Source organism: Frieseomelitta varia, unplaced genomic scaffold (genome assembly GCF_011392965.1).
Source record: "Frieseomelitta varia isolate USP_RPSP 00005682 unplaced genomic scaffold, Fvar_1.2 scaffold_498, whole genome shotgun sequence".
In the NCBI taxonomy this organism is placed as follows: Eukaryota; Metazoa; Arthropoda; class Insecta; order Hymenoptera; family Apidae; genus Frieseomelitta; species Frieseomelitta varia.
In genome coordinates this window covers 87,115-102,695 of record NW_025110254.1, presented here as the reverse complement: position 1 = coordinate 102,695, position 15,581 = coordinate 87,115, and the positions used below count along the sequence as shown (strand labels likewise).

At 34.5% G+C, this 15,581-nt stretch overlaps 1 protein-coding gene across 15 annotated transcripts in view; it reads right to left on the bottom strand.

Annotated features, from left to right (window-relative positions):
- LOC122533140 (xin actin-binding repeat-containing protein 2) overlaps nucleotides 1-15,581 on the bottom strand; it is a 124,875-nt gene that overhangs the window by 37,647 nt on the left and 71,647 nt on the right. For 7 of the 15 annotated variants that reach the window (XM_043662546.1, XM_043662552.1, XM_043662548.1 and 4 more), the window contains exons 3-5: nucleotides 4,903-5,094; nucleotides 2,580-2,690; nucleotides 480-569 (exon numbers count right to left, since the gene is read on the bottom strand). In XM_043662546.1, coding sequence (XP_043518481.1) covers nucleotides 480-569; nucleotides 2,580-2,690; nucleotides 4,903-5,094 — 393 coding nt within the window. The remainder of the gene's footprint in view (nucleotides 1-479; nucleotides 570-2,579; nucleotides 2,691-4,902; nucleotides 5,095-15,581) is intronic. The other 8 variants (XM_043662553.1, XM_043662558.1, XM_043662559.1 and 5 more) reach the window with 3 other exon arrangements.

The following is a 15,581-nucleotide window of genomic DNA, read 5'->3' as shown; positions in this document are numbered from 1 at the left end:
CGACGTGCGTGGCACGTTATTACAACGCAAGAGGTTAACCACTTGCGCTGGCAACTGATTGCGGACCATAACGAGTGACCGAACCGTATACGATAATTCGTCGCTTTCTTTTTCTTTTGAACTCTTCCGTCTAATATCATTGGATAGAAATTGTTAAAAGGTAATAAACTTCATCATTCGTTTCGCCTGGGTTACATTTAAATATACTTGAAACTGAGGAAATATTGCTATTTTCGGACAAAAAATTCTCGACGTGCGTGGCACGTCATTCCAGCGCAAGAGGATGATACATCTGCAGAATTCGTAATTTCAGGAGGCCCAAATTATTCAAAATCGACTCATAAATCTTTGGCTCGTTTCCCCCCGGCGTCGATCGATCGTGCGAAACGAAGAAAGAACTTCGTTAAGAGAAATTCGCTGGAGAAATTCACGAGAACAGTGAGTAGCTATAACGACCGATTTTTTTTCGTTTTACTTACCAACTGTTTGATCGACACGCCAGTCGCGATCTTTTCCTTCGTGCATCGGTCTTGCTCGTTTCGAGTCGCCTCCGATACATAATTCTGTGTCTGCATGCACAAAATACAATTGCACAAGGTACAAAGCTAATCACATGCGACTGGATACGGTGATTCATAGTCTACTTGGGCCTGTATCTCAATCCGATACTTCTCTACCATCGTCGTATATGCATTCGAAAACCTCGATACATCACGATACACGTGGGTGATTACACATCGCTATGCATGCAGGATAATTTACGAGTAACGATTTAAAACGGGTATTGATTAGCGATTTCTCTACCTCTGCTGTGTTGTCTATGGTCAGAGACCACCTGAAGCGTTCTCTCCATACTTTTCAACGGGGATTAATAAATCAATGGCACTGGTGGGCAAATAGTTATCGACGAATTTACACGATGATTAATCTTCGTCGACCATGCGACAATAATAGGAAACAGAATTTCGTCGTAGGTCGTCGAAGATGATTTGTTAATTTTAAATCACGAACTCGCGTGAATATTTTACATTTACTGACGATCAAGCGCGAGATCGATCTTTTTCGTTCCTACACTCTGATGATGATCATTGTATTGGATGATTATTGTATCGTCTGTATCGATTTTATACAACAATATTTAGTCGTTTCTAGCAATCAAACCGTGACAAAATGTCCATCGTGTTACACAAATTTTAATTTCTTTTCACGAAATTGTTATTCAAAAGTTTTAGGACAATCCTCCGTGTTTTAATAAAATTTTAATGACAACGATTACTACAATATAACTTTTCTTATAAATTTCGGTGAAACTGTATAAGATATAGTTTCCATAGATGGTTTACATATCGCAGTGATGAAAATTGTTCGAAAATAATATAATTATAGAACTTCTATAAAAATTATAGAACTTTTATAAAAATTATAGAACGTCTATAATAAATTATAGAACTTCTATAAAAATTATAGAACTTCTATAAAAAATTATAGAACTTCTATAAAAATTATAGAACTTCTATAAAAAATTATAGAACTTCTATAAAAATTATAGAACGTCTATAATAAATTATAGAACTTCTATAAAAATTATAGATTGTCTATAATAAATTATAGAACTTCTATAAAAATTATAGAACGTCTATAATAAATTATAGAACTTCTATAAAAATTATAGATTGTCTATAATAAATTATAGAACTTCTATAAAAATTATAGAACGTCTATAATAAATTATAGAACTTCTATAAAAATTATAGATTGTCTATAATAAATTATAGAACTTCTATAAAAATTATAATAAATTACAGAACTTCTATAAAAATTATGGAACTTACAATAAAAATTATAGAACTTCTATAAATATATAATTATAGGACTTCTATAAAAATTATAGAACTTCTATAAAAATTATAGAACTTCTATAATAAATTACAGAACTTCTATAAAAATTATGGAACTTCTATAAAAATTATGGAACTTACAATAAAAATTATAGAACTCCTATAAAAATTATAGAACTTCTATAAAAATTATAGAACGTCTATAATAAATTATAGAACTTCTACAATAAATTGTAGAACTTCTATAAAAATTATAGAACTTCTATAGTAAATTATACAACTTCTATACAAATTGGGAGAACGAACTACGTAACACTTCGTGGTCCTAAGACTTTTGAACTCTGCGTATCGATCTCGATCTCGAACGAGTCACGAAGAACACCATGTCTTTTATCGAGTTTCATTACGATTTTTCCACTGAGGACCGGGCTTTCTCGATCACCGAACGGAGCAGAGAGAGAAAAAAAAAAAAAAAGGAAATGATGACCGCACGCGACTCGAAATTCCTCTCTGTTCGGTCGCGTGAACGGGACACGCGAGCGGATTTACGTCGACCGTGTCTCACGTAACGGGTAACCACCGGCTGAATCGAATCTGATCACGGACAATTTACTGAATCGCGATCCACATGGGGAAAGATCGTAGCCGCCACTTTGCGCGCTCGCTTGGAAATTCGTTTCACCGTGGAGGGGCGTGAAGATGAGATCCCGGTGCGTTAGGTTTCGGGGCGGCGTGACTTACCAGCGATTTCACGTTCACGTTCGACAGATCGTTCTCGTTGGTGAAATCAAGGGTTTCCGGGTTCATCTGGCGGGGGGCGGGGTGCATGCTCGGCTCTTGCAAGTTACAGTTCTGACAAACAGACAAACACACGCAAACACTGTACATGCAACACGGTTATACGTTATCGTATGCAATCTGTCTGGTGAAAAAGACGTGGCCGGATTGTGAAGTTCAGTTTGACGTAATTTTGTGATTGAACTTTCAAGAAAATTTCAAGAAAAAGGTATTTTAACATTTCAAGAGGAGGAAAGTGTTATGTTAGCAATTAAATCGTGAATTAATTTGATAGAAAATAATAACTTTTTAATTGACCTTTGGAAATTTCAGCTGCTGAACTAAGTAGGAAAAATGGAGATATTTTTGGGGAGAAAAGTGTTATGCTAGAAATTAAATCGCAAATTAATTGTGAAATTAATTTGGTAATTAAATAATAATTTTAATTGACCTTTGGAAATTTCAACTGCTGAACTAAGTAGGAAAAATGGAGATATTTTTGGGGAGTAAAGTGTTATGCTAGCAATTAAATCGCAAATTAATTGTGAAATTAATTTGATAATTAAATAATAATTTTAATTGACCTTTGGAAATTTCAACTGCTGAAGTAAGTGAAAAAACGGAGATACTTTTGAAGAGTGAAGTATCACCTTAGCAATTCAATTCCTTATTTTTCACAAAATATAAATGGATTATAGAGTCAAAAGTAGAAATTATATAGCGACACGATAAAATTAATTTTAGTAAGATTCATAGATACACATAGAAATAGAACACTGTTATTTGTAAAAAAACAAACGAGTCATGGAATAATTTTCCAATAGAATTTATGAATATTCTGAAAATGTTCTTTGTGCATAAATATTTAATATCTATGACGATAAACAAGTTTTCAGAAGCATAATAATAATAATGAAATTTAACAGTGAGGACCTTAAATTTCTGTTTTAAAAGAATATTTTAGCACAACTGTGTTATATCGTTCCTACGTAAACAATTAGAAGAATCAGGTTTGATATTTCAAGAAAAATTTCTGCTTTTCGAGCCGATTGCTTTTCCGCAATCCACAAACATCGACGTTGAGAGCTATGTCGGGAAAAATCTAAACTTTATCACCAAATGCAAAGCACAGACGGAATTTTAATTATCGATCTTACTAAATGTTCAACTATTTTCTCGAGGAGTTTTCCTCTCAGGTGGAACTTCCGTTCGAACTTCTTTTTATCCAGACAGTCGATGTTCTTTGTCGTCGAGCGAGTTATTTCCCGACTTAGGCGAGAACTTCTTCTTCCTAAGAACGGATTACTCGGTAACTCGCGACAAAAAGATTCGTACGAGGCTCTTCTTTGTTGAAAAACTCTTACAGCTAAGAAGAAATTCTCTCCGAAGAATTGTTTCAAATACGGATATAGGACAATACGTTCGAGAAACGTGAATGGAGAAGCAGAGACACCGTTCTCTATTCAATTAAAGTCAATTAAAGTGAAAACTCTAGGGACTACTTGCCCGGGAATCGGACATATGAAAATAAGGATTAAACGGTGACTTCCGGTTCCCGTGGAGACCATCATCTACCGATATGGATGCTTAGACATTGCTAATTAACACGACATTCGAGGTTAGATTCGTGCACAGCCTGTTTGTTTGTACCATGATTTCCGTTCAGTTACCGGATCCTCGATCTCGATTCGATCGCCTCAACATCCGGCTGAGACTCGTCTTTATCCGGAGGAAGAACATTCTCACGAGTGTGTTGCTTGCAAGTGCACGGACAGACATCGAGACAACGAAAAAAAAAAAAGAAAAAAAGAGTTCGCGTATGAAAATTTCTTTCGAGGATATGACATTTTAATTCAATTTTACGACGTAGAAACGTTTTATTGTCCAGGAAATTAATCAATAAGGGATCTTCTTTGGAAAAATTTTTTTCGAATAGCTTTCATTTATTACTTTAAAGTATAGTTTAGAATATTTCTGAAATATAGAGATCTCAATAAACAGAAACTGTCCTCTCTCTATCTCGTTCATTCACGTTTCTCATTTTTAGACAAGCGAACGAAATTAAGTGTGACAAATAAAATGAATGAGAAAGAAAATTCGTCGGCTAATTCACTGCTATCTTACCGCTTTTACCGATTTTTAGTATAAAATTGTATCGTTAAATAAAATCATAAAATCTGTTGTCACTTCAGTACGTGAATTTTCAATTTTTCAACGTCTTTCTTGCGCATAGGTGTGTGATCCTGTAAAGAAAATTAAGGAACCTGCCATCAGTGTGTCGACTCACCACAGAGATGTTCTCCTTCTCGAGTTCGTTCTTCTTGCTCTTCTTGGTCTTTTTTGTGCGGGGAGTGAGGTTCGGCGAAGCATCGTTACCGGCGACACCCTCGATCTTCTTCTTCTTTGTCTTGGTGCCACCCTTGCTCGGCGAGGTTACCACGCTGGTGCTTGTTATTATCGTCTCTTCTCGGCTTTCACTCTGCGTTAACAGGGAAAAACAAGATTTACATTGGTCGATTAGAGTTAGGGATTGCTAATGAAATTACGCTATTATCTGCGCAAACAGTTAACTATCTTCCATCACTTTCAGAAGTTTCATCATTTATTTCTGTCGTCTTCATTTTCATTTCGTTTAATTTATAAAACTCGCAAGATTTATCCATATCTGTCATCTTCAGACGTTTTGTTATTTTCTTTCTGACGCCTTTCCAATTCAATTTAATTTATGATATTCATCTATCTATCATTTTCAGAATCTTTACTACTTTCTTTTCGTCGTCTTATTTAACTCAATCTCTGAACCTTACTCGTACAATTTAATATGTTTTATTAACAAATTTTTGACCTAAACCTAACTTGTAAAATGTAGGAAGTTTCGGTCAACGTGGATGCAACGTAAGTTAATTTTAGAATAGTCGAAGCTGATTCTAATCTAATGACTATCTTTAACGATTGATCCACGCCTTCTTTGTAATCAAAGATATTACTAAACTAATCTTCTTTCACGCAACCATAGGAACATAAATGTCACAAATTTTTATTATTGACCGAGAAACGTTCACAAATAATATCACGCGACATCGCACGTGACGAAGAAGGCAAACGTAATTTGTGAAAAAAATTTTTTTCAACTACTTTGCTTACAGAAAATGTCTTTCACATATCTTGACAAGTCTTTCGTCATAATTTTTAGGTTATCAAAATAGAACGATCGCGTTACGACAATAACTTCTTCAACCTCTACCAATTTATTGCAGTTTCATCACTTAGCGTCATTTCAGTTTCTTTTAATTGATGTCATTCCGGAGACAAAAATATCCAGTAATCTTTAATCCCAGCTAAATTAGAGGACGTTGCTCGAACAGTTTTTGCTAATGATATCCTGCGAGTTTCTTCGAGAGTCTTTTTTATCGGGACGCGCATCCGGAGGGAGGAACTCTAGCTCCGAAACTTGCGAAACATTGAAAGCAGTATCAGTTAATAACAGTCGTTATTCTTTCGAAATTTCATAAATCAACGTAGTCTTGATTATTAATTAAGTCATTTAAAATTGAGCTCTTTGGAGCCCCTTGGATGAAAATTGTAAGAAGAAATTTTAAATTGAACGAATTGCAGGATATTTATATATAATTGTTATATAAATTTTATAATATAAAAATTTATAATATTAAATTTAAATTAAAATAAATACAAAATTTATAAGATCAAATTTTATATTTATATTATAACTATATTACTGCCTCGTAAATGGTTTCACTAAATTTTTGTTACACAATATATTAAATCTCAATTTTGCAAAATGCATTAGATGTCAACTCTGATCAAAAATAATCGTTCCCCGATAGTTTAGCCTTAAAACTTGTCCGAATGCTTGTGAATGCAATTATTATAACACTACGAAACTATCAAACAAATGATCCAAATGTTCTTTTCAATAAGAAATATCGTAGGATATTTCTCACAGAACGTTTTAATTATGGTCTAGGTGCAATACGATATAAATTTTTTTTTCAAAAAGTCCTTCCACGGTTCCTTTTTCCACGATTCCGGAAACAAAGTAGCCTGCTATTTTCCATATTGGAAACGTAACTTAAAGCATCAAAAAAATGGCAAAACTTCGAAAGTGGATCAACCGTTCGCGAGTGTAACGGCACTCACGTTCGCGGAAAGCGCTTTCGTTCAATTCCAGATAGCTGATCGAGGTTGATGAATCTAATGAGACGCTTCTCGAGATCGCTCGGTGGAATTCAGAATATTGCTCCGAGCCGTGACGGGGATACAAAACTCCCTTTTCGTAGAACTTTTCGAGTGTACTTTCCTCGATTATGTACGTAGGAATGCGTTTCGCGTCGCGTTTCAATGGGCAAACTCGTCGAGCAAGAGTGAGCTCTCGCGTTAATTAGATATTAACGATCTGACTAGGTATTGCGAATCATGCAATAGAGCGATCTTACTGTTTAACGAGCGAATCGCGAAACGGATGCAACTGTGAGAAACGCTTCTTTTTGAAGAACATTTCCTAAAAATTTGAATTTCCTAGAATTCAAAATCTAGATCTCTAACATAAAAGTTTCTCGTGATTTCACGAGATTTTATTTCAGCGCACGAAATAAAATAATTTTAATAAAATAATTTTAATAAAATTTTAATAAAGTGCTCGATGCAAAATTAGAATGACGTGAAATCGTGCAGATCATTTTCTTTTTTTTTTTTTAGACAATGTGTTTACTTCTGTTTCATGATTTTCAAATCTCCCGTGATAGAAGTTAATAATAAAGTTCAATTAAATAGAAAATTCCAACGCTAATTAATTTAACAGTGAACCATGGTCCCTAGTTAAGAATTAATAGACGCGAGTTACGTTTAAGTTTCATTCACGTGGTGTCTAGATTTTACGTTATCGCGTGACATGTCTCTACCTTGGAACATGTACGTACGCTTATCTAATATCATAATGGAAATAAATTTAACCCCATGGAAGAAAAAAAAGTGGTCCTATAAACGGTTGCCACGGTTTAAAAGATAAGTAAACGACACCTTTACGAGCCTTTTTTAAATGGCAACGGTTGATTTTCTCACGGTGATTTTTGTCCGCGGTCGTTACGCTTAATGAATTTTCCGGTTCTCGCCGCTCTCCTCCCTGCGAATCGACAAGGAGGTCGTTTGACAGATCGTTTCGGTCGAATCGCGACAATTTGCAGGAACTTGATTTTACTTTTTAGTAGCTCTCGAAGATCCCGGTTTTAATTAACACATCTCGCGACGCAGTGATTAAATCCGCGATAAATATTCATAGAGGGAATCGAATAGATCGTTGTCAGACGAATACGAGAACCTCGATCTTACATAAAACGTTGATGAACATTACAGGCTTTCTAGATAATTAAGAAGATCTTTTTGAAATCTTCTATAAATTCGTTTCTCTTTCTTTGTTTTTTTTTTTTTTTTTTTTTTTTTTTTTTTTTATAAAGAGACATATATAAATCTTACGTACGTTCTTAATTGAAAGAAAGTATTAAATTGTGTGTGTGTGATTAATTAATTGCCTTAATAGTTCCTTCCAATTAATTTTTCAATCGTTCGTTCTCTGCAATTTCAGAAAAATATGCAGTTTCGTTTGAAAGTTCATTGTCGAGTTTTAATGTGTAGTTTAACCTGAATTAGAATTAATATATTCGCGTATCTATTTGTGTGTGTGTGTGTGTGTGGACAAAAGTAAATGTTACTACCGTTAATATTATAAAAAATATATTAATATTATTAAAAAATACTAAATATTATTATTATAAAAATTACTAAAAATATTAATATTAATATTAAAAAAATACTAAATATTATTAAAAATATATTAATATTAATATTATTAAAAAAATACTAATGTAACATGGCAACTACGAAAAGTTGCACTATCGTTTCGTCGTTTGGTTATTCAAACTTTTCAAATTATTTTACTCCCGTTGCATATATTTTTCTGTTCATATTCTCAAACAACGTAATATTCAGTGTAATATTCATGATACCATACCAGTTCAACAATATGGCTGTACTGTAAAAGTTTCCAATCAAACAGATTTCTAAAAGCAATGTCTAGAAGGAATTTTGCAACAAGTAAACGGGGTTATATAATGCCTGTTACTTCAAAATTCACTTTCAGGAGCATAAAATGAAACAGCCTGCACGGCCATCTTTCTGTATACGTATAGGATGGGTCCACTGAAAAACTGAATGGTTTGAAAAAGTAATTTGTTCATAACCTGTTCATTTTCTCTTATTGTAGGACTTTATTTTATTTTACTTTTTCGAAATAACGAAAGATTTAAAAACACATGTCTTTGTAAAAGTTTTATATCACTCAGTCTTTCAGTGACCACCCTATATATATATAATATAAATTCTTCACATTCTCATCCTACTCCCTCCAATTCGTCGCCATAAAATTGTGTCTTTTCTCTCGAAACAGACGAGCTGTCTCGAGTTGTAAACAAATGAACGCGGAGTCGCGAAGCGCTTTACGAAAATGGCCACGTGGAAATTCTTCCGCGATCGCGGTCTCGATCGACGCTCGCGCGATTGTTAATTACGCGAGCAGGGAAGTCGGTAAAAGCAGGAGAGCATTCCTTTTCGGCCTCTGTGCGCGCTTAATGAAGAGATCCCGGCGTGAAATTAGTTACGACGATCGCGGCGTGTACCGCACGGCGATAACTTCATCGCGATCCTCTTATTAGACGACGCTGATCGACGCAGTGCCTCGTTACGAGCGTCGCTCGAACCCTGGGACACGTAATTACACCGCCACGTAACTCGCGTACTCGCGATTCGAATGGGCGATTACGCGGCGTTCGCGCCGAAAGCCAACGAGAAACCTTTCGAAAGTTCACCTAGACCAAGTATTCACGTAGATCGCATAAGTATTTGGACAGTTTCTAAATGTATGCAATATATATATATATACAGGGTGTTTCGTAATTCGTGGGGCCCACTTCGGGAGCTGATTGCCTAAAAATAATGAAAAAAAGACATATAAATATATATGTCCTATCTGTCTTCGTTTATGAGATATAATGAATTTTCTGTTTTAATTACTTTTACAAAAAAAAAAAAAAATGCTCGAAATGACCAGCTTGCATTTGAAGACAAGCCACGCGTCTTGTCATTCATCTGGTTACTCTCTCTATCANTTCCTGGTGTTTCTCGAATTTGTCGGAAGCCTTGCTCTATTCTATTTCGTAGTATTTCAGCATTTTCAATCGACGTTGCGTATACAATAGATTTTAAATGTCTCCATAAATGAAAATCTAATGGATTCAAATCCGGAGAACGAGCAGGCCATGCAATAGGACCTCCACGACTAATCCATTTATTTGCAAAGTGTTGACTTAAAAATTGTCTAGCCACTCGGCTGAAATGCGGCGGAGCTCCATCATGCAGAAACCGCGTACGAAGTCTAATATCGACTGAAACTTCCTCTAATATTTCGTGTAAACGCGTGCTCAAAAAATCAACGTTCCTGTTAGTTTCCCATCAAGAAAAAAAGGCCCAATTAAAAATTTATCAATTATTCCTTCCCATACGTTTAAACTAAACTGATGTCAATGACATGTGGGTTTTCTTCATCCCAATTATGATTATTATGAAAATTGAATGTACCTGGTAAAACGAGCTTACTAGAGTTTGCTCTGTTTATAAAATTCATTATATCTCATAAACGAAGACAGATAGGACATATATTTATGCTTTTTTTCATTATTTTTAGGCAACCCTGAAGTGGGTTCTACAAGTTACGAAACATCCTGTATATGTATATGTCGAATTGGCCAAAAAGTAATTGTATTTCTTTCTAATAGAAAGTCTTTTGTACACGTAATTCTAATTGTTTGAAACGTTGTCTCTTGTACGCGTGATTAGAAGTGATATTATTTTAGAGATTTAAGACAGAGAAACTATAGCAACAGCTGTTTATTTATTTTAAATATTTAAAATATTAATATATTTTAATTTAAATATTCAAATATTTGATATTTATAATAGCTATTGTAAATAAAATTATTATAAAAATTATTATAATTATCATAAATAAAATTATTATAAACAATTATAATTTAAATATTTTAAATATTTTTATTTTTAATTAACTATTTATTTTAATTATGTAATTTCAGTTTTGATTCTCAACAACTGAAATTACAATATATTTTTCGCTATTTTATTTTTCTCTTCTTCAATTATAATTTGGTTAAAGTAGGTTAAGTTACAGTAAGTGAAAAATTATAACTTTGTTGTGGTAAATAGACGAGTGTTCATCATGACTCAGTAATTTAAAAATATCAATCCTTTGATGGAATCGTACTAATTGTAAGTATCCAGTTATCACCGCATGATAGTCTATGTGCATTTCCTGAATCGTATGCGTACGGTAATTAACACTGACAGCTGACAAAGATACGGTGACATCATGCGAATGTTGATACTATATAAAAATCACGAGTGAAAGATAGAATAAATTATTTCTAAATTAACACTTTGTTTCTGGTAAATATCATATCGTAAAAATAATAATAATAGCTATAATTACTAATATAAATACTATAAAATACTATAAAATATAAATACAATAAAATACTATAAAGTATAAATAATATAAAATACTATAAAATATAAATACTATAAAATACTATAAAATGGTAGCTATAATTACTATAATACTACTATAAAATATAAATAATATAAAATACTATAAAATATAAATACTATAAAATACTATAAAATGGTAGCTATAATTACTATAATACTACTATAAAATATAAATAATATAAAATACTATAAAATATAAATACTATAAAATACTATAAAATGGTAGCTATAATTACTATAATACTACTATAAAATATCACTATGATTCCTTTATTATAAAATGAAATAACTATTAACTGATTCTTTACGATTATCCTACTTCTCGAACCCTTCGTTTCAATTTAATAAAATGTACGTGAAATGTTCGTCTGTTAGATTCTCCATGATAAAAACCGCCAGAGTCGATACACCGATTCCTGATTATGTAGATCAATCGATCAGCCACTGTTCATTATTTACGAATTTTTCGTAAATTTTTCCCCATTATTTACTTGTTGAAATTCAGATGGTTACAAGACGAATGTAAGGAGCAGCCTGGGACTTTCGTAAACCGCGGGACTTTCTAATTCGCCAGCGTCCGATTCACTTTCACAATTTTTGGCCAGGGTCTCCCCGAACCTTCGCACGATCTCCACGTTTCAGCACGCGATCGTTACTACGACGAACGCGGCGAGTTATTCTCTCGTTAACCACTTGCGCGTGGCAACTGATTGCGGACCATAACGAGTGACCGAACCGTATACAATAATTCGTCGCTATCTTCTTGAACTCGTCGATATGTGATATCACTGGATAGAAATTATTGATAAGTAGTAAATTTACTATTTGTTGTTGCCTGGGTTATACTTAAATACACTTAGAAAACTGAGAAAATATTGCAACTTTGGAACAAAGAATTGGCACGTCGTTAACCAGCGCAAGAGGTTAAAAACCGCCGAAGATCTCTCGTAATTTTCGAGAGGAAACGACGTAAGAGGTTCACACGTACCGTGGAAAATCGTCGCTCTTCCCTCACGTGAGCCTCCTCCTCGAAGCTGATTCTAATCCGTCTCACTTTCTCGCACCTTGGGAACACACCCACGAATTGATGCCCGTTCGAATGAATTTCAAACTCGCCGGGGCATGTTTGTATTTGAAAATCTTTTCAGACACTTGCAACTACCAAAGTGGTCAAAAAACGGCCAATTTATAATTTTTGTTAGACACTCTACGAGACGTAAAAGCAGTGTATTTTTAAAGATTTAAATAACTTATTGTAAAATGTATGAATAGAGGCTTGTATTATAAAGTTTCTCTATTTCTTTATATTTTTTTTTATTTTTAACCACTTGCGCTGGAATGACGTGCCACGCACGTTGAGAACTATTTGTCCCAAAATTGCAATATTTTCTCAGTTATATTATAATTATATTATAATTAGTTATATTATAATATATATATAGTATATATATTCATATATTACATATATCATATTATATTATATTATATGTAATAATTATGTAAATATTAAAATATAAATATACTTAATATAATATACTATTATATACAATAAATATATAATACTATATATAACTCAATATATATATAATATATGTAATGTGATAAAAATATATAATAAATAAATATACCATAATATAATAAATAAATATGATAAATATATATAATAAATAAATATACCATAAATATATAATACTATATATAACCCAATATGTATAATAAATATATAATAAATAAATATACAATAAATATATAATACTATATATAACCCAATATATATAATATTAAATACTATATAATACTAAACCCAAGCAAAACAAGTAATAAATTTATTACTCCCTATAACAATTTCTATCTACAGTGATATCATACCGACGAGTTCAAAAAGAAAGCGACAAATTATTGTATACGGTTCGGTCACTCGTTATGGTCCGCGCGAACCAGTCGCCAGCGCAAGGGGTTAAGATGGATGTCTCCGATGGAAATTTTATGCTTCAGTCGTCGGTAGGTTCTAACGTCAACGATCTTAAAACACTGCGTTGCGTTCTCGTTGGGAAATACTCGAAAATTTCGACGAAAGATCGAGCAGATCCTTCGTTCACCGGGCCGAGAACCGACTGCTAGACGACGCGCATCTACCTTGGTAACGAGGTCGACGAAAGCTGACGGAAGAATCGCAAGGAACAGCCACGAAGGGGAGGGGGAGGGGGAGTCTAAGGGAATGCAGAGAGAAGGAGAACGTGTTCCTTTTAGGATCCCTTTAGCGCTGGCTCAGACAGACGGTGCGATACCGATCGGAAAAAATCGCGCGCAAACGGGAAACGTTCGGGAGGAGCGTGGTCGCTTTACCGATAAGACGGTAACTGCGGGATAAATCACCCGAGGAGGATGCAATTAAATCGACGATGTACCTTCTAAAGGCAGACGAAAGTCTTAAGGTTAAATACAATATCGTCAGAGATCGGATTCATGCGGAGAAGCGTGTGTGAGGTGGAAAAAGGAAATTCAAGTAAATGAAGATGGTGTTTCCCGCGTCGTGTGTGCACGATAATTAACACACTGTGACCGTTAGTGACGATACGACCATGTCACGCGAGTGTTAGATTTATACAGGGTGGGCCAGAAGTTTCTTCCCACCTATTTCTTTTTTTTTTTTAAATAAAATATGAGGAGAAATTAATTTTATTTCTGTGTACTTTAAAAAAAAAAAATTGAAGAATTACGGATCTATTTCAGTAGCCCATTCTGTACAACACAAAGTCAAGTCGACAAATTAATTTTATTTCTGTGTACTTTAATTTGTAAAAAAAAAAAAAAATTGAAGAATTACGGATCTATTTCAATCTATGGAGCGTCAGATGGAAAAATTCAAACAGCGGGGAAGAGAAATTTGGAAAAATTTGAACGTACACGAGAAACGAGAGTGGAGTTCGAAAAAGTCGAGATAGACGAAGAGATAGAAAGGAAGAGTCGACGACTCCGGTTCAATAACCTTAGCACGGTATTGCGAAGAAACGTTCAAACGACTGGAAAATTTAAGAAATTTCAAAACTTTACGCGAGTTGCAGTTTACGCGCTACGGAACAATTTCTTTTCCTGGAAAATGATCTTATGGGCGAGAACGTCTACTCGAAGGAATCTTGATTTTTTTTTTACGTTATATTAATATTTATGAAATTGTATATAGTGGAGAAGAAAAGGTAACGTTAAAAGTTTATGAAAGTCAACTTTATGAGCTGTATCGTGAAAAATTAAAAGAGAAACATTTATCTCGCGCAACATTAATTTTACAATATTATTGTGCAACAGTACAACTTTTGATTGAATTTTTTTTTTTCTTGCATCTACGAGCAGCAACGTTTGAAAATCGTGTATAGAAAACTAGGAACACGTTTCTGAGTCGGTTTCATGAATATTCACGATACGAAAAGTGTAAAAGTCAGGCCCTCTCATTAGAGTAGAAGTATTATCATCTCTAAAGTCATTTTTCAGTAAAAAAAAAAAAAAAAAAAAAAAAAAAAGAAAACAGAAGAAAAAAAATTAGTTTCACGTAAACTAAAACTAAACCTACTTACGTAAAGTTTTAAACATTCTTAAATTCCCCAGTTTGCCAAAGTTTCACCCATCGTCGAATTTACACGCGAGACAAGCACCAAACAAACGAGAACGAAATGGAACCAGATGAAAAAGATGCGGAAGAATCACCAGACGAGTGATTCTCGTCAACCGAGAAACGAGTGTTTGTTGTTTTTTTTCTTTTTCTTTTTTTTTTCAAATTCCTACCTGACCGATGATCATCCTCGGATCGAGACGTTCGAGGAACCGCTAGATCCACGACACGGAAGATGTCTGGCAGACGTTCGGGAGAACCTGGCCAGGTTCAGGAAACTCGGTGCTCTCCAAAGCGTGGACAGCGACGGAGGTAATACGTGGGGGATACGTTGGATTTCCGCGATTGGCCGTTTCTACCGGACACAGGGAGACGGTTGGCCGCGTACGGGTGGCCAGGTGAAACACGAGGGGAATAGACGGTGTTCAGAACAGCAGAACGGAAAGGTACACAAGCCGATCCAACAGCAGACAGTGCCTCAGGATTGGTCGACGCCTCTTCGTTTCGAGATCGACCTCGATCTACTCTATGCCCGCGACGTGTAAACGTGTAAACGTGTAACGTGCGCGCGTTCGTTCAGTGTTTCTCTCTTTTTTTTCTTTCTCTCTCTCTCTCTCTCTCTCTCTCTCTCTCTCTCTCTCTCTCTCTCTCGACGTCGCCAGTTTCACGCGTGTGTGGGAGTCAGGCGTTTGATCGCGACGCGTTCGATGGAGAAAACCGGTATCCGA